This window comes from Lasiodiplodia theobromae (assembly GCF_012971845.1).
Source record: "Lasiodiplodia theobromae strain AM2As chromosome Unknown scaffold_31, whole genome shotgun sequence".
NCBI classification, from domain to species: Eukaryota; Fungi; Ascomycota; class Dothideomycetes; order Botryosphaeriales; family Botryosphaeriaceae; genus Lasiodiplodia; species Lasiodiplodia theobromae.
This window is the reverse complement of record NW_023336510.1, coordinates 546,299-570,802: the sequence shown is the minus strand read 5'-3', so window position 1 is coordinate 570,802 and position 24,504 is coordinate 546,299. Positions and strand designations below refer to the sequence as shown.

The following is a 24,504-nucleotide window of genomic DNA, read 5'->3' as shown; positions in this document are numbered from 1 at the left end:
CCTGAAGTAAAACTTCCGGGAACCCGCATTGAAGTATGTAGACTCGGACTCGGCAGCTCGCCTCTCGGCACTTCATGCACTGGTACCTTTGTTAACCCCTCATGAGCGCCCATACAAGAATCGGGCTGCAGTGCAGTCGAAGCTCGCCCTGCTCATGAGGTAATATCAGGCCAATTGCCGTACGTGCTCGGCTACCGACTGCGGGCCGATCCGCGGCAGTACTCAGATTACCCCATGCGGCACATATGTTGCAAGAATGCCGTGAAGTTGCTCACTGACGTCGTGAGGGGTCTGCACTGATACTGCGCCACTAAACAGCTCGGACCGGTGTATTTTCTTGATCTGCAAGATCCCGACTGCTTCTTTACTGAGTGGTGCGTGCTGACCTTCATTCCCTTCAGTGAGAGGGCGACCTACCGCATGGCTTCGTGGCCGGATTCCACATTCCCACACTTCAAACTGGCCAGTGGCTTATTGTCACTCGCCCTGCTGCTCGCCCGATCGGATCTTCTTGCATAATTTCGTCGACAGTCACGCTGCTCTAATCAGGTCATCGCCCACAGCAAGCGAGAAGGGAGCTGCCGTGTCCTGGCTTGGAACCGACATGACGGAGCACTTCGAATTTCTCCGCAGTGATCTCCAGCAGCACGGTTGGTGCTGCCTGCAGTTGGTGTCAGGGTTCTCGATTCAGCCGGTCCTGGAACTTCCCTGTGGCCTGACTCAATGGCATCTGGTGGTTACACTGCGCTTGCAACACTAAAGTATGTGTACCGTAGATCCCGAGAAAGGCTACGCTCATCCGTCAAGGAGTTACACGAGTCCACAACCAAGAACCCCCGATAGTTACTTTACTTTGAATTCTGCCATCAGACGGAGAATTTTTCGCAATAAGAAAATGAAATACAAGACACGAACACGACTCGAATCCAATTTTCAGAGTTTGATGCCCAGCTACCTTTGGAAAATTTACCGAGGTAGCACCAAGCCACATGACGTTTCGAATGAAGGGTCGGAACACAAGGTTACGGTGTCACTGAGGAGAGGAAAAAGAAACGGTGTGCATGAGCGCTTCGCTACACCTGCTTGGGCACTTTGAGATCAAGATCACGTCATTCTCTTCCGGAAAGGCCTGCATACGTCATTTTCGTCTGGAATTGTCTGCATGCGCCTGCAACTTCCTTTTAAAAAACCAGGATGGTGGTCCCCCATCAACGATCGATCAACGATCAGTCGGCTATCTTGCGGCGTCATCTCGCGTGTCCCGGAGTGATGGGCCTCCGGAGACAACGGGAAATGCAGAGAGAACACATCCTCTTTTCAAGATCCTTTCTACATAGTATTACACATGTATGTCTGTACTCAAGTACCCCGCAGAGATATGCTAGTCTCTGTATCACTGAAGTATGCTATCGTCATTCTTCCGCTGCGGTTGCACGGCAAATGGGCTTCGCACTCTAGTGAAAAGGAGGGGCTCATCTACCGGTATGGTTGTCCTTCCCACTCGTCTCATTAGCCTTCCCTCTACTCATCACACAACATGAACATCAACCAGCCCGCTGAACAATACATTGTTATTCCTGGATGGCCGAAACGAACCGCCGTCCGTGATGTGGAGAGCCAAAGGTCAAGCCCTCCGGTCCGCCGACTGCCTGGAACAGGCTGGATGCCGCCCAGAGTAAGGAACCACTTCATTGCCATGCTCGGAGAGTTTGTGGGAACGTGTTCTTTCCTGTTCTTTGCACTCTCCGCGGCACAGGTGGCAAACACAGTGGTCTCCAACAATTCCGAGTCCAGCACGCCAACTACGCCTGACTTGCTCTTCATAGCTTTGGGCTTCGGTTTCTCGCTTGCAGCCAACGTCTGGGTCTTCTTTCGCATTAGCGGAGGTCTATTCAATCCCGCAGTAAGTCCTTCATCGTCTTACCAGTGCTCGTTGAAGTAATTTAATGTGTAGATAACGCTGGGCCTGTGCCTCATTGGAGCTCTTGGCTGGGCCCGAGGCAGCTTCGTATTCATCACACAGATCATCGGAGGAATAGCCGCGGCTGGCATTGTATCCGCCCTCTTTCCAAACGAGATGAAGGTTCGAACAACGCTGAGTAGCGACACGTCGGTTGTACGGGGTCTCTTTATCGAGATGTTCCTGACTGCCATGCTCGTTTTCACCGTCTTTATGCTGGCTGCGGAAAAGCACAAGAGCACCTTCCTTGCGCCCATCGGCATCGGCTTGGCACTCTTCGTGGCTGAACTGTCAGGCGTCTACTTCACTGGAGGCAGTCTCAATCCCGCACGCTCCTTCGGCCCAGACGTAGTACTCGGCAATTTCGACGGCTACCATTGGATCTATTGGCTTGGTCCTGCGTTAGGCTCCATCCTTGCAGTCATAATGTACAGACTCATCAAGTCACTGGAATATGAAACCGCCAACCCAGGCCAAGACTTCGACGAGAATGAAACCAAAGCTTTCCAGCCCGCCAGCGACCCACCAGCAACTCGCGAGGACGTCAGACGCCCCGCTGCACCCATGGTCCAAACAGGTAAGTCTCCCCCATTTTATATACAGCCTCGGGCCTTCAGAGTAACCGATTCTCCTCAGATGAACCTCCCACCAACATCGCTCTGGTGCCCACGACTACGAACCATTCCCACTCGGTAGCCGCTGAAGGCACGCCTGACAAACATAATGGAGATTTCCACTGAGGTAACAACTCCTGCCAGCCCAAGTATCAACAATAGTTGATGAATGTGAACTCAGTGCGAGGAGATCGGGAGCGACGCAAGTGGGCATTGGCTGTAATAGTGTAATGATATTAACACGCTCTTCTTTTTCGTCTGAGTGTTAGGCAATAATGGCTGTACGATATAAGGCATCTGGCTAATCTGAAATTGGAGCATCTCTTGTTACGAAATAGTTTTACCTACATTTAATTGAGCCTCAGTCTAATTCGTAAAGATGTAGTTCCGTAACTCCGGGTGCTGAACAAGAACAAACTCCCAAACCACCTCGTCCGTCTCCTTGTTCTTGATGATTTATCAGCCACTTTGCCCCATTTTCTATTTTTTCTTTGACGTGTCAGAATGACCACTGATGATTTATAAGTGACATGGTCGCTAGTGAGGCACCCACTTGAACACATGAAATTAATAAACGCTCTGTGACTGCATTCAAAAAAAACTGTGTTGGTTCCCAAAGATTGCCAGGTACTATTCGCTGCTACCGCCGGCGTCCTTCCCGTGCCGCTTCCCCAATGTCTCGGCTCTCTTTCTCAACACTTGTCACTCCAACCCGCTCGCCTAAACTGTGGGGCTCTGTTGCGAGCCGTATTTACATGCTGCAGCTCCTGTCTCCGATCTCTGTTCAGCAACTGTCTGCAGCTGTCACAATGCTTTTCTACGCTACATTATTTTGACAATTAAGCGCATTTTCATCAATCCACTTTACCATACAACTTCCACACACTCGTTGCACAATTACTTCCCTCCTGGATATAGATGCTGCCGTTTCGGCCCGCCTGGCTTAGAGGAAGTAGAGGAGGGTGGAGGAGAATTGGTCACGGAAGATTTTTTTCGGTCGTATTGTGGCAAGGCTGCATCAAGGCTCGCACTTGGCAAGATGTCTTAATGAAGACGCTGCTGGCGGCGTGTTGTGCCGTTTAGGATAGGGAGTACATGTAGCCTTTCTTGTCTTGTCAAGTAGGAGCCATGGTAGCGTTACGAAAGAAAATAGCGCGTCAATTGGGGAGAGTCGCATCTCTCTGACATAAAATTTTGTCCTAACGTAGACAGTGGCAGTAGAAGTGTGGAGGCCGGAAGCAGTGTGGAGCTCCAGAAACAGTGAGGTATTAACGAATACGAGTAGCAGGAGAAGAAAAAGCCTCAACACTGCCAATTTCAGCCATTGCTGTCTGAACAGGCCCCCCCTTCCCGGCTCTGTGGTTAACCCATGTCAAATGTCAGCGGGTTTACTGTGCGTCACACTGTCGACGGCTTGGCGCCATGCCCTACGCACTTCAACCCTGTGCGGTAGCGGGCCTGAATGCGGGGTTGGCTGTCCTGCTGGTGGGGAACATTTCCCAATTGATCTAATGGAACACGGTAGAAGAAAAAATCAGGCGAATCTTCTCCAATGTGGGCGCACGATCCGCTCATGGTGCTGCGATGTTTCCTCACAAGTCCCATTGATTCTGGAACGGGCTGTGGCTCGTGTTTAGCCGCCAGTCAACTGGTCCTGCAGAAACCATGAAGGAATACTGCAAGATTACTTGCATCAATTTTCTGAAATTTAAGGACCGTGCGCTGTTCGTTCTGCGGCTCACTGCCGGTTCGAATGCGGTCCGCGACCGACTGGTTGCCGCTGGCGGTTGGCAACCACAGACCACTTTTGGCAAAAGCAACGTCCAACCGCTGGTGCCCCATCGCTCCTTCGCACCCCTTATTCAGATCATTGTCCACAGCTGCACTAGTGTAGGGCAGCAGGGGACGGTGGACAGCCCCCACTAGCATCGAGTGCATCGTGAGCATTTAGTGTGGGGCGCAGTAGAGGGCCACCAGCCAAATTATCCAGCATAGAAGACAAGAGTAACGGTCAGCCTTGAAAAAGATGTTTTGTCGTTGATATAAGACTTTCATTGCGAATGTTTTAGGGCGATGGCGTGAGAGCAGTTGTGGCGGTGTCTGTAGGTGCAGTACATACAGTAGGCGGCGGCTAAGTGTGGAACGGGCCGCTGAGGATCGAAACCCGACTGGCGGGTAACGCAGCTAAGACTTGTAGGGGTGTCGGCTTAGGCAAGATGCGTAAGCCACGGCGTCGGCTAAGCCCTACCTACGCGAACTCGTCGTTACGGCTCCAGGATTCGGCAAAGGTTTACCATCTTACTTTTCTCGCCTCTGAAATGCTATTCGTGTTGTGATGGGTAATCATTTTCAACGCGTGGGGAAAATGACGTATCCCAAACGGAAACTCAATGTCCCGCAGCTGAAATTCACTGAATCCAGAAATCAGACATCACTGAAGACAGAAATGTTTGGTGGTGGGACCTAACATCGACTGCAGGCGTAGATACAGAATGAGTCCTACATACACATTGCACTGTTGGCCTTCGAGTATGTCCAGCAGCACCCCGTCACTACCGCACAACCTACAGGAAAATTGAGCTTGGAGTCCACGGCCATGTGGATGACGGGTTAGAAGTGACGATTACGCGCCGGATCTTCCCGCCATTGAGGAATGGAGGAGAGATGGTCCCGGGGGCGGGAAGTCATCCTCATTGCGCCAATATTCGACCGCATAGCCCCACCTCGAGGACGACGCAACCGAGAAAGACGAGCTTCCGTCTGTCCAACTAAAGAAAGACTTCACCCTCCTCTGACCCCGCAAAAATGCCAGTGGGAACAATCAAAGTGCAAGGCGTTTTGCAACAGGAAGCTCTACGAGACTAAAGCAGGCATAGGTCTTCACATCGTCACGGGAAGGAATACTCCCCTTGCCCAGCTTGCCTTGGCTTCCCTGGACCTACTGATCCGAGCCCTTGAATACGGGCTGCATAGTCGGCTACAGTTGCATTGATGAGCTGCCAGCAGTTCTCAAAGCGGACTATTGGGATATTCTCCATTCGGGTATGAAGACTGCTGGGTATAAATAGTGAGCAAGCAGGCTCTTTCAGTCCATCATCAAGCACCATCTCAGCTCACTTCAACTCGTTCCAACTCAAGCCAACCCGTTCCCACTCAATCAACATGCAGTACACTGCCATCTTCGCCATCCTTGCTACCGTTGCTCCGTTCGCTCTGGCGGACTGCTGCTACAACTCAGGTGGTATTTGCAGGGACGGCACTGCGGGTACCCCGTGCTGCGGCTACGGCGGCTGCAACATCTTCTGCTGCAACTGCGACGGCGGTATGTTCTCTCAAAAGGCAAGGGTGATCCGTCAGCATTAACTAGGCTTAGGCTGCCGCGCTGCCAGCCTGACCGGCCTCGCGGCCAGTACCAGCCCCGAGATCTCGGACGCCGAGGCTTTTAGCCAGGCAAACACCGATGGCACCGGCAACCTGACCCTCGCCCAGTACGCCCAGTACATGCGCGTGTCCGAGGATGACGAAGCCTACGTCAAGTGGTTCAACAAGTAAGCAATGCAGCCTCTCAACTGCCGGAAAGCGTGATACTGATTCACAAGCAGGTTCGACAAGGACGGCGATGGAATCATCACGGTCGACGAAGTCCGCTCCGAGTCTAAGGAGTAGGGCACAGTCATCCATGTCCTCCGGTGATGTAGCTCTGAACCTCTCTCACGGAGTTACTACGCTCGCTTTCGGTTGTCATCAAGGTGGAGGACTGAGGAAGGGCGGAATGTAAGACATGTAGCTGAACTCGTCAAGTAGATGGGTAGAGTGGATGATTCACCCTGTGGTGGAAAGTCCGCCAACATACCCAGTATCAGTACATAGCCTATTACACGTTTCGCTTTGTAAAGTGTCAGTATTCGTGGTTATACGTCTCTCGGTTAGGAAGTTGCCGTTCTCCGTCGGGAAAACCCTACATGAATTCCTGAGATTGTATGCTTCGCATCGTGTCTAGAACTATGAGCTGCTAGGGTCTCTCGGATAGGAAGTTGCCGTCCTCCGTCCGCATCTACGGCGTGGGCAAATGCCCCGATCCGGAGCAGTGCTGCCACTATTTCCATATGTCCGTTCTGACAGGGAAATTGCCGTGGTGTCTGTTGATGTTTGTTGATCATGTTTGGAGCGCTGCTTTGCTGTTGCGCAAGCATCTCAACAGCCTTCACCTGTCCTTTTGCAGCCATGTAGTGCAGTGGTATTGCGCCCGTACTGCCTTTTACAGAGGTGTCTGCTCCCAGCGAGATGAGTAGTCTGGCAGCCCCACTGTCCGCAACATGCAACGGCGTTTTGGCGGCATGGTGAGGGAGGGTGCTTTTTGAGCTTCCGTGGGCGACATGGCTGATTTTGCCAAAGAAGGATTGTAGACCTGGTGGATTCCTCTTGATGATGAGGTGAGGCGGCATTGTAAAGGACATTCTCTCGCTTCGGTATCAGAGCATCCCGTATTCCGGCGCAAGTGGCAGCTTCGGAGCTTACGAGCTTACAAATAGCCCGCTGAGGATGTCTTGGCGCACGGGATAAACCTACCATACACCAACTCTATATGTACATCTCTTTGTATTTCTGCGAGGGCCAGTTATCATTTTTAGACCTACTCACCACTCTCCATCAAAAAAGTCGACAATCATGTCCTCCCCCATCATCCCCCAGACACACCGAGTACTCAAACTCGCCAGCACCGACCGACCTCTCACAATAGAAACCATTCCAACCCCTCGTGCCGGGCCAGGCAGCGCCGTAATCCGCATCCTCGCCGCCCTGGTTGTCCCGTACTCCGGCGAGGTGTACAGCGGCAAGCGGCCCTACCCGCTCCCTGCGCCTTTCGTCCCCGGCGAAGTAGCACTGGGCCGCATCGTCGAGGCCGGGCCGGACGCAACCACGCTCTCTGCACCAGGCCAGCTCGTCCTCTTCGACGCGCACGTCCGCGGCCGCGACGACGCCTCTGTGCTTTACATCTCGGGCATCGAGGAGTTCCCGTCGGACGCCGGGCGCAAGCTGGCGCGCTGCGCCGAGTGGCGCGACTCGACGTACGCGCAGCACGCGCGGGTGCCGCTCGAGAACTGCCTGCGCATCGACGAGACACGGCTTCGGCAGCTGGGCTACGGGATCGACGACGAGCTGTGCCACGTGCTGCCCATGTTCGTGCCGTTTGGCGGGCTGAGCGATATCGGTCTACGGCCCGGGGAGACTGTGGCCATCGCACCTGCTACCGGCATCTACGGCGGCGCGGCCGTGCACGTGGCGCTGGCCATGGGGGCGCGCGTCGTGGCTGTGGGGCGCAATGAGGAGGTGCTCTCGCGCCTCGTCGCCGTGGATCCCAGGCGCGTGGCGGCGGTGCGCATCACCGGAGACGTGGATGCAGATGCGAAGGCTGTCACGGATGCCGCCGATGGCCCAATTGATGCGTATCTGGACATATCGTCGCCTCAGGCGTCCGATTCGACCCATTTCAGGAGCTGCTTTAATTCTCTGAGGAGTGGTGGCCGGGTCAGTCTGATGGGCGGCGCGCGCGGGTTTCCGTTGACGACGTTTGAGATTTTGCTTCGAGCGTTGACGGTGAAGGGCACATGGAGGTGTACTCGCGGCCAGGCGATTCAGCTGTTGAAGATGGTTGAAGCGGGAACTTTGCCTTTGGGGAAGGATAGGGGAATGAAACTGGTTGGGAGATTTGGGCTTGATCAGTGGGAAGAAGCATTCGAGACTGCGGCAAGGTATGGTAGTGCTGGAGAAACTGTCGTACTTACTCCTTAGATTAAGGCCGTCAGATTTTCTATGCAATCTTCCGCCCTGACTGGCCATCTTTATACATGCTGATAATGGAAAACATTTGATCATGTAAAAGCTTATGCCTGTGCATGCCATTACCCGACATGTCGCTTCCAAAAACACGCTGCATGGTGGTGGCGGTGGCGGAAGCTGCGGCTGAACTTTGAAAGACCGTGGCGTACATACACTATTAACCGTACCTAGAAGACCCTGTGAAACAAAAGTAAAAGAGGCCAGCACTATATTTTCCTGGCTTTATAGCATTATAGTTTAACCTTCTCGGATACATCTACACTTGAAAGCTTTCAGTTTAACGAGACGAGATAAACAAAAGGAAAAATGGGAAAACCATCACTACTCTTCATTCCACCCTGTAGAAAGTTTTGCTCTGGAGTTTAAAGCGCCTAAGTTCTGGGCCGGAATGAGTCCAGGTATATGAGTGGAAGCTGCTTGGACCACCACATTCATCACTGTCAGTCCTTTTCAATCACTCCAGTAAAGACTACATGTATCGGTCTGGTACTACCCCTGATTACCCGAAGTGCATTTCCAACTGGACATCAGGACATGTAACCAATCCGACACATTGACTGTCGGAGTTTTGATTTCCACATCCGCGCCCCGTGCTTCCCGTCTCGCAGCATTAACCCATCCACCCACCCATCGCGTGCTCTCAAACTTGCAACGCAGCTCGCCACCAATTATATCCTCGCACTCGACATTCCAGCCCTCAGAGGGCGAAAACTGGCGGCATGCATGCAGACGGCGAATTGAACCTGCGAGCGGCCCCGGGCTTTGGCGACTGTCGTCGAGGAACTCTCATGACAGCCGAGACCGAGGCAGAGGGCACGCTTGCTGGCAGTGTAGCCGGATGGATGACTCGTTGGGTCAGAGCGCTGTCGGGCAGTTAGCTCCGCTCGTCGGACGGATGTGTAAGAGAGCGTAGAGTGTGTGGGGGTAGTGCAGCGCTAAGGGCGCCCTGACCACCGCACGCGTGCATGGGTATTCTTGAAGGCCCATGTTAAGTGCGTGAGTGAGTAGACAAGCTCAGGGGTTAAGCATTGCGGTGTTTTGTGGGGGCAGGGGATTGCATGGCGCAGATGGGCCAGACGGTGAAGCGGCGAGCATGGCGGGCAGTTCTGCAGGCCACTGCTTCTGATCGGATTGCAATTGAGGATGCTTGTTTCAAAATTCTAAGTCATAAATATAAAAGAACATAGTCCAATGAGTTCCGGGTGCAACGGATCTGGTTGGAGGACGGTGAGGGGCAACTTGCTAATACCTAATGTCGAAGCAGAAGTTTTGTGCTTGAACAGACTAGCAAAAAGCTTATTGCATGCGCGGTGAAGATCTTGAACACCCCCTTTATGACTAAAGACGTGTTTGCCACTTTTAACATTTGGTTAAGATTGAACCTTTTGTTAAAACACATATCTAAAGTTAGTGTTTTCAAAATCCGTCCGGTCTTCTGCCTCTACACTTAGACTAGAATCCTCCAAAGCAGCAATAGGCGTGCCGTAAGTCTCATCTCGCCTCCGGTTCTCAATTATGCATATTAGTCCGTAAGCAATCCCTGTGGCCACCATGATAGCAAAGCAGCACAACATGGCGCTAATACCGAGCGGGTAACGTGGGCTTTGGCTTTCAAGAAAGAACTGTGGGCCGACGATATTGCCAACAGCTGTAAGAAAATGTTATTCTAGGGGAACATGGAGGACTATTAGAAAGATCTTACCATAAAATACTGCCACCGACACTGAGCAGAAACTCTTCTTAGTCTCACCGGCGGTGTTTGACGACTGGAGGCTGAGCATTAAGACCCATGACACGTTGTAGAATCCCAAGAGATACACGCCCGCCAATGATGCGGAGCGCTGGGTCTCGATGTCGAGAACTAGAGACGTTGTTTGATTAATTTTCGATCTGAGCATTTCGAAATTCCGACCGCATCCTTACCGTGAATCATCACTGCACCAACCAAAGCTGGCAGTGTCCCCATCACCCAGAGAATACACCGTATGTTCGGTATGAAGAATGCGAGCGTCGTACAAAATACCTGAGAAACCAGTGCTACAGCTGCTTGAGGTGTCGCCATCAGGGTTGTCTTGGACTGTGAGTAGCCGTAGCCGGAGATGATGAGAGGGTTAAACTGCCAGATGTCACAATTTAGCACCTACTTTGCAATAGCTCGCAATACAAAGCCTAGACTCGCATGAGTCTTGCCTTGGGAATGGTGAAGCCTTACGTTGGTGATCCCCGCATTCGTGACCGACTGCGCGATTGTAAAGACAACCACACACCAATATTTTGGATCCCGTACAGCCTCTAGGATCTGTGTGGGCTTCCATCCTCTATGCTTCTTGGCCTCCGTCTGGTTCTCGGCAGTGCGAATAATGGCAGCCTTCTTCTGTTCTGGGGAGAAGAACCACGCTTTCTCCGGGAGGTCCGGCAAAGCGGCGAAAACAACAATACTGTAAGCCATAGTAACAGCCCCGTAGATGAGGAAGATATACTGTAAGATTTATATGAGCAAATCTTCGGAGAAGGAGATAAGTGATCCAACCTTCCAAGTTGGGAGGCTTCCATTGATGTTGCCGATGGCGTAGCTGAGGATGCCACCAAAAATTCCCTGCAACCGTCAGAATTTGTCACTATATCCGCACGGGTATGCAGTATTGGCTGAATTATGAAACCTACAGCGAAAGTGTTATACCAGAGCGCCGTCCGCAGCGGTTGTTCCTCTCTCCGCCACCACATCGAGTTCATCCTCATCAGTGCAGGAAGAATTCCTGCCTCGAATACGCCGAGCAGAAAGCGTACAGTTGCGAGGCCTTCAAAATTGTAACAGACCGCCATGAAGCATAAACAAAGACCCCAGCAGAAGAGGCACAAACCAATATACTTGCCAAGTGGAACTCGAGACAGAAGCCAGAGCGTTGGAAATTCGGCAGTCAACTGAGGTCGTGGATTTTTTTTTAGTGTCTTAACAAGGTAGAAAAGATTGGGTCCAGGTCATACGTAGCCGAAGTAGAAAATGCTGCCGAGCCAACTGTATTCCTGCCCCTTGAGATTCGTATCCGTCTTCATGCCGTAGACCGCGGCGTATGCCATTCCGTTCTGTCCATCAGAGCTGGGTGAGAATTACGGAAGGGGAATATCCGCCGTGCTCGACGCACCTTGTCCAGAAAGGCGAGTGTGGACGTTATGACAATCAGTGGAAGCGCGATCGAGTCTGTTTTGAGTAGCAGCTTCCTATTGTGAGCGCAGTTCAATTCCTGCGAGCTATTGTCGGCAACCATAGGGACATTGTTGCTTGCGGAGTACTTTTGATCATCTGGCATATCTGTCATGTTTCCGTCAAACTTTATCGCATCCCAGATTCTTTCTTCGATCTCGTTGCGCGTTTCAAAAACTGAGATACACTGGAAGCAAGATTAAGCACCACGAAACAGAAGGCGGAGAGGCAAAGAAATCCTAGGCGACTGGGAGCTTGTAGAAAAGAAAACAACTAGGGGTTAAGTCGCTCAGACAGGAATTCGAAAGCTCTCTAGGGAATCTATTATTCTTATTGCAGCCTCTTATCTATATTATAACAGATAGAAAATTCTTCAATGACGTGCTTAGAAGATTTAATTAGCAAGCGGTATTTTAGGGTTAACACTCCGTATTAGCGTAGCGCTTTATCGGTCAACTTAGCCGATAGCGGAATTATAGACTATATATTACGGATCCCACTGAAGTTACCCACTAAAGACACCCACTCAAGAGATAAAAGGCGAGGGAAGCGGCACAGTCGCCCGACCTAAGGCAGCCCCGCGGAACAGGAATAACCTAAACCCCGGACCCACAGTAACATCCTTAACTATTCGCTGCTAAAACCTCGGGAGTAATACGATCATCTATTAAGTTTGTTTTATTTATTCCTTCTTTCTCTCCATGATAGCGTCTTTTCGTACATAGTCCTTGGCCGAATATTGTTCCGCTATGTTTCGTAATATGAAGTCCTCCTGAAGTACGCCCTCTTTACCCACTTCCACAATTCAACACCAGCGAAAAATAAGATAGTACCGACAAACACAATACCCCATTCCCACGATATACCCGTGTGTCGGAACACCTCTTCGTTGATGACTGGCAAATAGAGAATCGGGAACACCATCACGAACCCACTAATGTTCGCCCAGAATAAAAACTGGTTCTTCCACACGTCGCGGCACCACTGGGGCACCCAGCGGCTACCATCAGTCGGGGGCCGCATGTGGAAGAACGAACGGCGCATGTCGACCATCTCCCATGCCAGAAACAGGACGAACCAGGTCAAGCAGGCGTACGTCGTAGCACGGGCTCGGAACACAAGGTCACAGCTGGCTGAGTAGGTGTTGTTGCAGTTGGTACCAATGGATCCATTACCGAAGCCGTAAATAACGAGGGAGAAGGCACCCAAGCAAAGCGCTGCCACCCAGATGCCGTAGACGAGCATATCGAGCATAATTTCGGGTGTGAAGACACCACGTTTGAGCTGAGGAGGATAATGTTATTTCAGCGTTACGCAGTTTGAGCAGAATGTTGGCAGGGACGAAACTCACGCTCCGCGGCTTCTTCACCATGATACCTTCGGCCGCCTGCTCGAAACCCAGCCCCATATCCGGCAAGCCAGACGTGATCATAACCAACCAGACTATCTCAACCGGGCTTAGTGGGAATACGGATAGCTTTTCTGGACTATTGTCCTTGAAGACCAGGCCGACGAGCAGAATCAATGCCTGCGCCAAGTTTTGGGAGAGTACGTGCAGGATAAACTTTTGCACATTGTCGAACATGCGCCGCCCTTCTTCGACCGCATTGAGGATCGACGCGAAGTTATCATCGGAGAGGACGATGTCGGATGCGTCTTTGGCCACGTCGGAGCCGGATTGGCCCATAGCGATACCAACGTCAGCGCGCTTAAGGGAGGGTGAATCGTTGACGCCATCACCAGTCTGTAGGACGTGTTAAGCTTTGCAGTCTGGCCCAGATTTGCACTGAAAAAAAAAAAAAAAGAGTTGGACGGAATTTGAACCTACCATGGCAGCAAATTTTCTCCGCCGATGCAGCGCCTCAATCATCCGTACCTTCGTGCTGGGCGCACACCGCGCAATCACGAGCGGCAGCACCGGCAGCATGTCTAGCTGGTCATCGCTCATCTTGTCGAACTGTGCCGCTGTCATGACCATGGAGTCAGCGGTGTCTTTATTCAGGCATTTCGTCTCCTCCGCCGATGGAAGAATTCCGACATCGGCAGCTATGGCGCGCGCCGTCCCCGGGTGGTCGCCCGTCACCATATGCACCACTATGCCCGCTGCATGGCATTGTCGGACAGACTGCGCTGACTCTAGGCGCGGCGGATCATACAGGCCGATCAAGCCGCGGAATATCAGTTCACTCTCGACCATGCTGCGGTCCATATCCTGGCTGGAGTCATCCGTACTTGGTCCGTTGAACGGTCTGCTCGCCAGGGCAAGGACGCGGAGGCCGAGGGCTGCAAGAGCTTCCATATTGGCCAGAATGGCGTCACGTAGCTCAGCATTCAGGGGGCCCTCTGTCTCACCATCCAAGCAGATGGACGTGCATGAGTCGATGATGCGCTCAACCGCACCTTTGGTAAAGACGTGCGCTTCCCCTGTCACCGTTTCCTGGTAAATGGCCGACATCTGTTTAATGTCCGAGTCGAAAGGAAATTCCGCCAACAGTTTCCATGCCGCCGGCTGCATGCCGTCTTTTCCGGATGACGTAAGCTGAGTGCGATTCCAGTTGAAACGGGATGCGAAAACTTGAATGGCAATTTCGGTTGGGTCGCCGCGGGCTTTCCAGTCATCCGAGGAGTCTTGGTGGACGACAGCGAGATTTGCGAGCGAGGCCACTTTGAGGTATTCTTCTAGGCTGGTGTTGCCTTCGAGAAGTTCGTGATAGTCCTTTGCTGGACCTGTGTCGGCAGTCTTGAAATTGATATCTCGCGGCTGCCGGCGGTCGAGATATACGTCGCCCACGGTCGGGTTATACGGCTCGCTGGACTCGCCGATGGAATAGGTGCCGTGCGAAGGAATCCAGGCCTTCTTCGCAACCATCTTGCCTTGGGTAAGCGTACCGGTTTTATCTGAGCAGATATCTACTGGATACTGAGTGAGGTTCATAAAAAAGCATTTTTGATGAGGTAATCTCACCTGTAACAGCCCCGAGCGCTTCAAGGGAATTCAAGTTGCGCACAATTACATGCCTTTTTACCATCCTCTTCGTGCCAACAGTCATGGTGATGGTAAGCACAACAACCAAGGATGACGGGATCATACTGAGACCAGTCGCAACAGCGTATATGATGACCTCCTGCTTGTTGCTGAAGCTGTTGGCCGCAAGCACAATGATCGCGCATAGAATGGCCGTCCCAAAAAGGATGATTGCAAGCCAAGACAGCTTCCGCTGCAATGGTGTGCCTTCGTTTACTCCGAGAAACTTGCCGACTGCATCTGAGATAGTCAAGATCCATGCTTCGGCGTAGCGATGCGGCTTGGCGGTGCCGTCTGGCTTGCGCTTCACTCGCCGGCGTCTGGAGCCCTTGGCTCGTAGTGCCGCTGCTATGGACCCGATCTCGGTATATACCCCGGTGGCAAATACGATGCCCCTTGCTCTGCCCTTTGTGACCGTCGAGGAACTGTAGGCAACGTTAAGCCGGTCTCCAGGGCCAGTGTCTTCGTCGAATATGGCGCTCGCGTCTTTGCGCACAGGGAGGGATTCGCCGGTGAGAAGAGCCTCATCGGTATCGAAATTTATGGTCTCTATGAGGCTTTTCAAAGTCAGTGCTGCCTTATTGGTCAACAAGGAGGTGCAATACGCACCGGACATCAGCGGGGATCGTCTCTCCAGCTTTCATCTCTATCATGTCTCCTGGGACGACCTCAGCGGTGGGGATTGAAACGGTCAAGCCGTTGCGAACTGCGTTTGCTGTGGGAGAGCTCAAAGACCTAAGGGAGTCCATGGTTTTCTGTGCCTGAAACTCCTGGACGAACCCAACCCCAATATTGATGAAAAGAACGGCTGCCAAAACGCCGCCTTCGATCCAAGCCTTGATACCGAAACTGACCGCCATGGCCATAATAAGAATCTGCGCATTTCGTCAGAGCCCGGGTCCATTCAAAACATGGGGATGGTATTACCAAAGTCATGGCGTTAGCAAACTGTCGAAGCAGGATCCTTACAGGCTGTACAGAGCCCGTATCTCCAAGCTCATTCCTCCCGAAGCGCTCCAGTCGACGCTTAGCTTCTGCGCTGGTAAGTCCATCTTGAGGATTGGCCCCTGTTTCCTCGATGACTGTTTGAAAGCAAAGCGCGTGGGCTGGTTTGGAGAGAGGCTCATTGGATTGCCCAGAAATGTGAGCGTCACGCTGTATCTGTTCTTGCTTTCCCATCGTGGAGGAGATTGAAGAGCAGGCCGTACGGTACCGCATCCTCATTCCAAGGAAGGGAGATGCATATAAGTAGAACAGCCGAGCCTTCAGCTGGAAGACGCACTTGGCGGTATGACAAACTGCAGTCCTTTGTGTTTCTTGGCTGCCCTACCTGGCTAGCAGCGGCCAGCCCGCTGGAAATTCTCATTACACGATTCGCCTCGAACATGGCTAGCGTCATTACGTCCACTGAAGACCGGTGCGTTTCTGCTGCGGAACATGTTGTCATCACTTCATTGTTGTCGTGCACGATAAAATACCGGGTTCGACAAGCCTTGGCGACACGGACAAGCCGGACATTCTGCGCAGGCCTATTGTTTCGTCCCATAAGTCGGCTTGTCACTTGTACTACTATGTATCTACTTCGCCCAAATACTGTTGTCTCACTAATTTGTCCATAAACACTAGTGTGGCGGTCAAACGCATCTCTTTCATAGAACGTTGCATCGGAAGAGCATAGATCTCATGATTCGGAAACGTAAGGCGATTATTGATTACTAGAGATGCACCAGTAAGGGGTGCAGGGGAGATTCTTGGCATGTCGCTGTTGGTTTCCGTCGATCTTTGATTAAGCTCGCTGTCGACTACCCTCTACAGCAAGCCCCATTACCTAATTTTAGCTGCAGCCACTTACGTTTCTTACTTTCGAAAATTTTAGGTACCGTCCCCATCTAACGCAGTCAAACAGAGTCTCAGTCGCCTAGACGCCTCAGCTCGGTGTTACAACTCAGGAGGACGGGCAAGCGGCGTGTTGAAGTCATGTCACGTGATATAAGCTACACTATTATCTATATATTTGACCGCTGTCCTGTATGTTAGTATAATTAAGAATTCTGCTCCTTCTCTAATTACCTCATGCTTTAGATTAATATTCAGCACGGCGTAGCTAAATCCAGGTAAAGACTAGATTATCGCGTGCCGACCCGAGCCCGCTTATCCAAGATCCGACCCACTTTGTAGATTGCTAACCAGACTCTCCAATAGCGCCGATTACTCTTCGGCTACTAGTGACGAGGGGTAGAACGTTTAGGCGGAACCCAGGATGATCGGTCGTAGTAGTAAATACGTTGAAATAAGAAGGCGGTAGCAAGGGGCACTACGGCCCCGCCAAGATTACTACTGCTTATATATATAAACAAACACTATAGGCCTCTCTTAGAGAGGCAAACAATCCACACGATACCTTCAAATATACGCTCTTTATTATGTGAAGTTCGACCTACCTTTTCGGGCAGACTACGTGGTGGTTATTACTACAACACCAAGATGACCACCGAAATGACCTTCTGCTTGGAGCCATCGTTATTGCTCCCGTTGTTGCTCTCCTTCAGCATGAACCTCATGCTCCTCACTGCCCGTTTGGGCAGTTTCTCGCTTATCTTTGCCTGGAGGTCTCTTGGGTACCACGACCCGAGGCATTCTCAGCCTCTGCAACGCCCCGCGTCTTTTCTTATTCCTGCTTTTAGTCCTTAATCCCTCTTGACAAAGGCTGTGCCGTAACAGTGAGCCATCGGTAATACGCATCGTATCATGCAACTACCCCTACCGTATGTCGCTACACAGTCATGCGCATACTACCGCCCTCTACGTACTGACAGACCGCAGAGTTTCAGATCAGGCTGGAGTTCAGGCGGCAGTAGAGAAAGGCTGGAGACCCAAGGAGCCTTTGTACCTAAAAATATATTATCTTAAAGCCATACTAATTTCTTTACCATCAGTGGAAGCTTTGAAGCGCTGGCTGAAACATTAGTCCGGTTGATGACGTCTGCTTCGTAGCGGGCAGGCAGGAAGTCTGGCAGCAGCGAGGATCGGAATGGTTTTTCCGTTGTAGCTAGGCACAAGTTACCAAAGCTAGCCAAGCTAGACTTTCGTCCTTCTTTACCAGGCGGCAATAATCAATGGTGAGAGATCTCCCACCATTTCTTCATAGAATTTCAACTTTTTTTTTCATTTCCACCCCACCTGGGCGACCCGAACTGGCATGAGTCGAGCACTACGACAGGCGACCTGGATAGCCAACAGCCTTCCCTAGGATGGCTCTGTCCACAGCGATATTCTTCCGGCAACTCCAATATCTCGAAGAAGTTCCTCACACGTACCGCAGAGGATCCCGAGCTGCCGGCAGGCAAGCGAAGCGCTGAGTTCCCAGCGACCGAGGGCGCACGGAAAATCTTCAGGCGCATGATACGCCTGCACACATTGTCAAGCGTCCTTTGCTGATTGTAATTTATGAGCGCTGTTGGCAGGGTAAGCCTTTCGGACTGATTTGTGCTGTCAGGTGGACCATCTCCCACTGCACAGGGACGTCTTGAGGCTGCAATTACCGGAGCCGCCTGAGGCGACGAATATTCCCACCAAATGTGTAGGTGCTGATTGACAAAGAAGTGGTGACGCTACGATCGGCAGCCCTACCAAGCCGCAGCGGTCAATAAAGGGGTATACTCCGACGGATGTTCCTAATGCGCCTATTCGCTACAGCCGCCACCGGTCAACCTTTAGCGTCCCCAACCATTGTAACCCAGCTAATTTACTAAAGCCAACTACGCAAGCGAGAAAAACTACTTATCCACACCGACATAAGTACTGATGTTCGTAGCCTTCGCCCCTTTCCGTAGTAGTCTAATCTTAAGCGAGTAAGAACGAGAAATAGGCCGCTGGATTTCAGCTAAACAACCCACCCCTTTCCTCTTTCGTCGCGCCCCCGCGTCACTGGACGGGCCGACTAGGTACTTTCGACTTCCAGCGCCCCTTTACATACGAGTTCAGCTGCCCCGCTTGATGAAGCCACTCTGGGTGCGTGCGGCGGACGTGCTGAGATCCGAGATCTGATCGTCAACTTTATCGGGCGATTTGCGAGCCGATCCGGGCGCCAGTATTGATCTACAAGGGTCCAATTGGTACGCAGGCCAATCAGCACCACTGTGTACAGATCTATAGAGTGAGCCGAGCATCGCGCTACAGCTCAACTAAAAAGTACCCACCGCAAGTGATCTGTTTGCCGTGCACCAAATGCAGCAAAGCACATATCGAGCCTCACGCTGATCCCGCGCATCACTCTTTGACCACATCCAAAGCCAAGGAGAATGCAGAGGTATAAGAGGCCCATGGAGCGCCGCAATTGAATCAGCACCAGCAGCACTGCAATCATCACAACCAACTCTTCTCACTTCAGGACCCTCTTCTCAACACACAAGATGCATTTCTTCGCCAAGCTCGTTACCGCTCTCCCCGCCATCGCCGGCGTCGCTTCAGCCGCAGTAATTCCTCGCGATGTTGACGCCTCCACAATGACCACGGACCTTCAGGGACTCACCACCATGTCCAGCGACACGGATACCCTCGCCAAAGAAATCGATGCGACCAAGCCTCAAAGCAGCATTGTGAGACGAATCCTTTTAATGCTAGAAACCTCCCTTGGTGCATGAACTGACCACTACTCCAACATAGGATGTTGTCAACAGCCTGCGAGACCTTATCAAGGCCACAACTAAGGATGCCGCCGCCGCCGCAGACACGCAGCCTTTCTCCGATGATGCCTCCCAACAGCAGGTCTGCAATGCCTACAACACGGTAAGCCGCCACATAACCGCCACTGTCTTAACTATCGCTTACAACATACACAGTTCGCCACGACCCAGACGGCTATGCTGAACACGCTCACCGCCAAAGCCAATGACGCTAACGCAAGCGGATTGGGTGCCCCTATCGGTGCTGCCCTTCGTGTCCTAGAGGGCGCTGACGATGTAAGACTTTGTTTTATGCTGCGGACCTTTGTTCTGTTTTTCTGACATTAACCAGACCTACTCATTCGAGATTATTGAAGCCGTTCCTACTTGCGCGGACGCTGCCAAGGCGGACAAGACCACACTCGACACGGCAATGGAGGCGGCAGTCAACGCATACTCCTAAACGAGCCTTAGTAGTTTAGCTGCACGGTGTCTGTCCCTGAGAGATGAGGGAACAACATGCTCTGTAGCGAGAAATGATTTTCGGCATGGTGACGGCCAAGAAACGAATGGGTGTATCTAAACTTAGTAATAGATAATATCTAATGATGCAAGTTTGCAAGAGCCACTGTTAACAGCAAGGAAAGTACAAGCTTAACTAATAAATACTAGATGAAATGCAAGGCAGCAAAATGAGAAAATCGGCGAGGGCATCGCATTTCGATGCTGCGATCAACGTAGACTCCTTACTCCAGCTTCTCGACGATCTCGTCGTCGAGGAAATCCCATTCAACAAGTCCCTCATCATCATCATTGTCGTCAACGAAAGCGAGCATAGTGGCATTCTTAGGCGTCGCGTGCTTGGTCTGTGTGCCAATTTCCAGATTTGCGCCTGTGAAAACACATCAGCATGCATGAGACCAGTCTTTCACATGTATTTGAGCTTACCAAAGGCTACCTTTATTCCCGACTTCATCAGGTATAAGCCGCCAACCTGAGTTGAGTTGCCGTCTCTCTTGGCCGGAGGCGGACGGACATCAGGCTTGCCATTCTTGAAGATAGTGCCGTCTGGTGTGCATTGGTTGTACCTGTCATTGTAGGCCTGGCAGTACTTGACACCAGGCGATGCAGGGTTCCCAAACCCGACGATGAACTGGCAGTTCTGTCCGCCACAAGTGTTCGTGATATATTGCGAGATGATGTTGCCTTGGCCTGAAAAGTGATTCACGGTTAACAATGGCACTGCTCACTGTTTGAGGAGTACTTACGGCTGTTGTGCTTGCTGATGACGCACTTGTTGACCTGTCCGCCCTTGTCGGCATCGCTGGTGCTGGCAAAGGGGTACTCGTCGCAGTTCTCTCCCGCACTAGGGTTTCCACCACTAGTCTGCATGGCAGTCAGCATCTGTACTGCTTACCACTCACAGCTTTACTCACGCTACACCTGTTGGGCTGCGGAAGGCATCCAGCGCTCTTTTGGCGGGCTTTTCCAATGTCGCTGTCGCGTTTGCCGGCTCCGCCGTAGCGGTCGTAGTTGAGAGTGACGCCAAAGGCTGGTTCTACCAATATGTTGGATTGTTAATTTACTGGATGCACTCTCCGTATTACCACAGAATATATTTCAATCCTGCATAGGTCTACTGATAATCTCTCCATTCGCAATACAGCCCCATTTCCTCCGAAACCAAACAATTCTACATGATAGCGGTGCGTAGGCGGACATAGCACTGCGTTGGTTCCCGGGCAAACTTCTGCACAGAATCATAGCTGTTCAGCTCATCTGGCGTCTTGAGCAAGTGGAAGTGCCAGACGGTCATCGCGAACTGCAAGCGCAGAGTTGCAACGGCAAGCTTTCGTCCGAAACAGCCACGGGGACCCAGACCAAAGGGAAGCGTCGGCCCCGCCATAGGATCGTAAATCTCCTTGCCGGTTTCCGGATCGGTAGTGAGCCATCTCTCAGGTCGGAAAGCGGAAATGTTGCTGTCATCCCAGAATCCTGAAAGAGACTTGCTGCTGTGTTGGCGAGCACCCGGGCTGCGTGTGCCATCGTCAATGTGCATGTTGGGCTCCAGGTAGCCGGGGCCATTGGCCATCAGGAACACGTCAGTGCCTTTCGGGATGCGGCACCCAAGAACTGTCGTATCCTGCAGGGCCACGCGCACAACAAAAGCGACGGCGTTGGCGTGGCGCAGCACCTCGTCGACCACAGCATCGAGGTATGGAACGCTGGCCTTGATGAGCTCCTGGTACGTCGGGGCGCGCTTCTCTTGCACTGCCTGGGGAATGGCGGCGCGTAAGTCGTCCCGCAGCCTGTCCTGAGCGGCCGGGTTGTCTGCCAGGAACTTCACACCCCAAGCGACAGCCGTAGCAGAGGTATCGTGGCCAGCCATCAGAAAGCCGGCGAACTCATCGGATATACCACCATTGCGGTACACTGGCGGCCGGCCCTGCTTCGCTGCCACGTCCCGTTCGCGCAACAGAACCGAGTACAATGCATTCCGAGGATGCTCGTCACCGGTCTCAATACTTTGGACTGCCTCGTCGATGCTGTCATTGATGAATTTGTTCTTGATCGCGGCGGCCTTTCTCATGTAGGGGAACTTCCGGAGCACCCACGAAACGAGGCGAGGCGATGGCGAGAGTTGCCCATACTTGACTGACTCGGCGAGATCGAGCACTGCCCCGAATACCTCGGGGATTTCGCCGTCAGGGAACACAACTGGCGTATCGGCGTCGTCAGGCATCTCTGGGGTCCAGCGTGAGACGGCTTCGAAGCGTTGTATCGTGATGCTGTCAGCCTCGGCGAGCCCAAATGACGATGCGAAAATTGAATCCAGTGCTCCATAGGTGATATCGTGGTGAGCCGAAAACGGCCGTCCCTGAGCCATGTCGCATTTGACCTGCCAGACCTTCATGAGACTAGAGACGGACTTGTATACCTCTGGCAAGCTGACTTCATTGATAAATGACGGAGCCATTAAATGGTTGATGAGATTGCGGTTGTCCTTGAAACGGGCATCATTTGACAGGAATTGGATGTGTTGTTTTGGAAGAATGCCGCCAATAACTTCACCGAAGAAGCTGCTGCGGTCAAACTCTTTTGTGCGCCGTAGAAGAATATCCTGGCTCTCCAGTGGGTCTGTTACAACTACCCATGGGAGCGACATCGGCTTAATGAAGATTTGAACAATGGGACTGCCGTGTTTGGTCGTTTGTGAAGTGAGCCAACACTGTTTTCTTGTTAGACTTTCTCCCAGTTACGCAGTAATTGAACTCACGAAAATGCGTTTTGTACGTTTTACATAGCTCATCATCTCAGGAATATCGCCGAGAACCCGGGATGCTGCATGCTTGTTGTATGGGATGCCTGGGAGCGGCTTTGGGAGGGCATGACGATAAAATAGGTACAAGAGCAACAGAAAACCACCAGCGATGGCTGCTGGGACGACAGAAGATGCGGCACTCATGCTCGGTGTTCTCCACGTTCGAAGAGAATGTAGGATGGTGGAGTAAAAGTGAGGCAAAGAAGAGAACAGGCTCTGGAAATAGGTACCTATTGCTGCTCTCACAGCTCTCGTGCCTGACGAAATGCGCAGCAGCGATGGTCAGGCCACTCAAAAATGAGATGATTATAAGTACTTCATAAATGCCGGTGTGAGAAGTGGGCCGACGGAACCAAGACAAAATACGCGGAAAACGTCGCGATAAGAGGGGTGCCTTAGCGCTTACTCTTGCATGCACCCCGGCATGGTCTATTAAGCCGGGAAGTATACCCGGTGCAGGCTCCAGTGGAATTTCTACAAGAAGTATTCAGTCGGTCGCACATTAAATATTTCAGAATCCAGTATTCATCGAAATACGAGGGGCGGCGCATGAATCTTGAGCTTCGACAGTCTTACTAATGCTTAGTAGAAGTTGATCCGTCCTTTCAACAGAGCACGCGGAGAGACTATTGTCCCGCGACCAGGCAACCACAAAAGGATTGATTTGATTGGCCAGTGTGCAAGTCAGTGGACACCATGGCGCAGCAGCACACCACGGCAAGGACATGAATCCCTCCGCGTCTATTGCTCATCGGTTGTCATATTTAATCATTGCGTCCGTTGCCCACTGCTAATCCGCATCACAGCATTTTTCCACAAACATGGCTTCTTCAAACTTCGACCCTGAGAAGGACATTCCCGAACTGTCGGGAAAAGTAATCTTCATCACTGGAGGTAATTCCATTTGTTCCGGCCATTATGAATAGGATTTCAAGCTCATTATCCGCAGGAACCAGCGGCCTAGGCGCCGAATCTGTTGCCCAACTGGCCAAAAGACATCCTCGAGCCATTTACTTCAGCGGCCGCAATGCCAAGAGCGCCGAGGGAGTGATTGAGAAAGTGAAAGCCAGCACACCTGATGCGCCCGCACTGCACTTCGTCCAGTGTGACCTGGCGTCGCTCCAGTCCGTTGCCGCCGCGGCGCAGCAGGTTCTCGACCAAGAAGACCGCCTGGATGTCCTCATGTGCAATGCAGGCATCATGGCCACGCCGACCAGCCTGACCACCGACGGCTACGAGGTCCAGTTCGGCACCAACCACGTCGGGCACGCGCTGCTGATCAAGAAGCTTCTCCCGCTGCTCGTGAAGACCAGCGAACAGCCAGGCGCCGACGTGCGCATCGTGATTCTCACATCACTCGGCTTCGCTTTGCATCCGCACGGCGGCATCGTGTTCAACGACCTCAAGACAGTCCAGAACTACACCTTCTTCGGGGGGTTTCGCCGCTATGGGCAGAGCAAACTGGCAAACCTCCTCTACGCCCGGGAACTGGCCCGCAGGTATCCGCAGATTACCACCCTGTCCATTCATCCAGGTGTCGTCAGCACCGGACTTGCCGGACAATCAAGTCTGATCAACACGATCCTCATATATATCTTAGCCTGGTGGCAAATGGTGCCACCTGAAAAGGGCGCTCACAACCAACTGTGGGCTGCGGCTGGGAAGGTGCCGAAGGAAAAGAACGGCGAGATGTACGAACCAGTGGGCGTTCTGTCAACAAAGCTTGATGAGACGGCGAAAGACGACAAACTCGCAGAACAGCTCTGGGACTGGACGCAGAAAGAGCTCGAGAAGTACTAGGTTTTTTTTTTTGGAGATAGGTTTTCTTGTAAGACTTTGTCTTGTATTCTACATCTTTAATGCTGCTTTCTTCATT

The 24,504-nt window shown here is 52.1% G+C and overlaps 7 protein-coding genes across 7 annotated transcripts; 5 read left to right on the top strand and 2 right to left on the bottom strand.

Annotated features, from left to right (window-relative positions):
* Positions 1–1,537: 1,537 nt before the first annotated feature.
* On the top strand, positions 1,538–2,700 carry LTHEOB_9444 (Major intrinsic protein; the record flags this gene model as incomplete). Its single annotated transcript, XM_035519033.1, has 3 exons — positions 1,538–1,903; positions 1,955–2,537; positions 2,597–2,700. The coding sequence occupies 3 exons, from the start codon at positions 1,538–1,540 to the stop codon at positions 2,698–2,700; spliced, it is 1,053 nt and encodes a 350-aa protein (XP_035369049.1).
* Positions 2,701–5,736: 3,036 nt separating this feature from the next.
* LTHEOB_9443 (uncharacterized protein) lies at positions 5,737–6,240 on the top strand (the record flags this gene model as incomplete). Its single annotated transcript, XM_035519032.1, has 3 exons — positions 5,737–5,896; positions 5,948–6,122; positions 6,177–6,240. The coding sequence occupies 3 exons, from the start codon at positions 5,737–5,739 to the stop codon at positions 6,238–6,240; spliced, it is 399 nt and encodes a 132-aa protein (XP_035369048.1).
* A 1,002-nt stretch (positions 6,241–7,242) lies between these two features.
* On the top strand, positions 7,243–8,367 carry LTHEOB_9442 (putative quinone oxidoreductase; the record flags this gene model as incomplete). Its single annotated transcript, XM_035519031.1, has 1 exon — positions 7,243–8,367. The coding sequence occupies one exon, from the start codon at positions 7,243–7,245 to the stop codon at positions 8,365–8,367; it is 1,125 nt and encodes a 374-aa protein (XP_035369047.1).
* Positions 8,368–10,347: 1,980 nt separating this feature from the next.
* Positions 10,348–15,821, bottom strand: LTHEOB_9441 (Potassium/sodium efflux P-type ATPAse, fungal-type; the record flags this gene model as incomplete). The annotated part of the gene is made up of 12 exons (XM_035519030.1): positions 10,348–10,350; positions 10,439–10,531; positions 10,628–10,894; positions 10,946–11,011; positions 11,401–11,499; positions 11,559–11,716; positions 12,484–12,901; positions 12,969–13,361; positions 13,494–14,527; positions 14,583–15,199; positions 15,252–15,517; positions 15,612–15,821. The coding sequence occupies 12 exons, from the start codon at positions 15,819–15,821 to the stop codon at positions 10,348–10,350; spliced, it is 3,624 nt and encodes a 1,207-aa protein (XP_035369046.1).
* Positions 15,822–19,054: 3,233 nt separating this feature from the next.
* Positions 19,055–19,769, top strand: LTHEOB_9440 (uncharacterized protein; the record flags this gene model as incomplete). Its single annotated transcript, XM_035519029.1, has 4 exons — positions 19,055–19,240; positions 19,308–19,430; positions 19,484–19,603; positions 19,659–19,769. 4 exons carry the CDS (start codon positions 19,055–19,057, stop codon positions 19,767–19,769), a joined length of 540 nt encoding a protein of 179 aa, XP_035369045.1.
* A 283-nt stretch (positions 19,770–20,052) lies between these two features.
* LTHEOB_9439 (Cytochrome p450) lies at positions 20,053–22,472 on the bottom strand (the record flags this gene model as incomplete). The annotated part of the gene is made up of 4 exons (XM_035519027.1): positions 20,053–20,198; positions 20,255–20,518; positions 20,575–20,692; positions 21,027–22,472. 4 exons carry the CDS (start codon positions 22,470–22,472, stop codon positions 20,053–20,055), a joined length of 1,974 nt encoding a protein of 657 aa, XP_035369044.1.
* Positions 22,473–23,449: 977 nt separating this feature from the next.
* LTHEOB_9438 (Short-chain dehydrogenase/reductase SDR) lies at positions 23,450–24,428 on the top strand (the record flags this gene model as incomplete). Its single annotated transcript, XM_035519026.1, has 2 exons — positions 23,450–23,522; positions 23,578–24,428. 2 exons carry the CDS (start codon positions 23,450–23,452, stop codon positions 24,426–24,428), a joined length of 924 nt encoding a protein of 307 aa, XP_035369043.1.
* Positions 24,429–24,504: the final 76 nt, after the last annotated feature.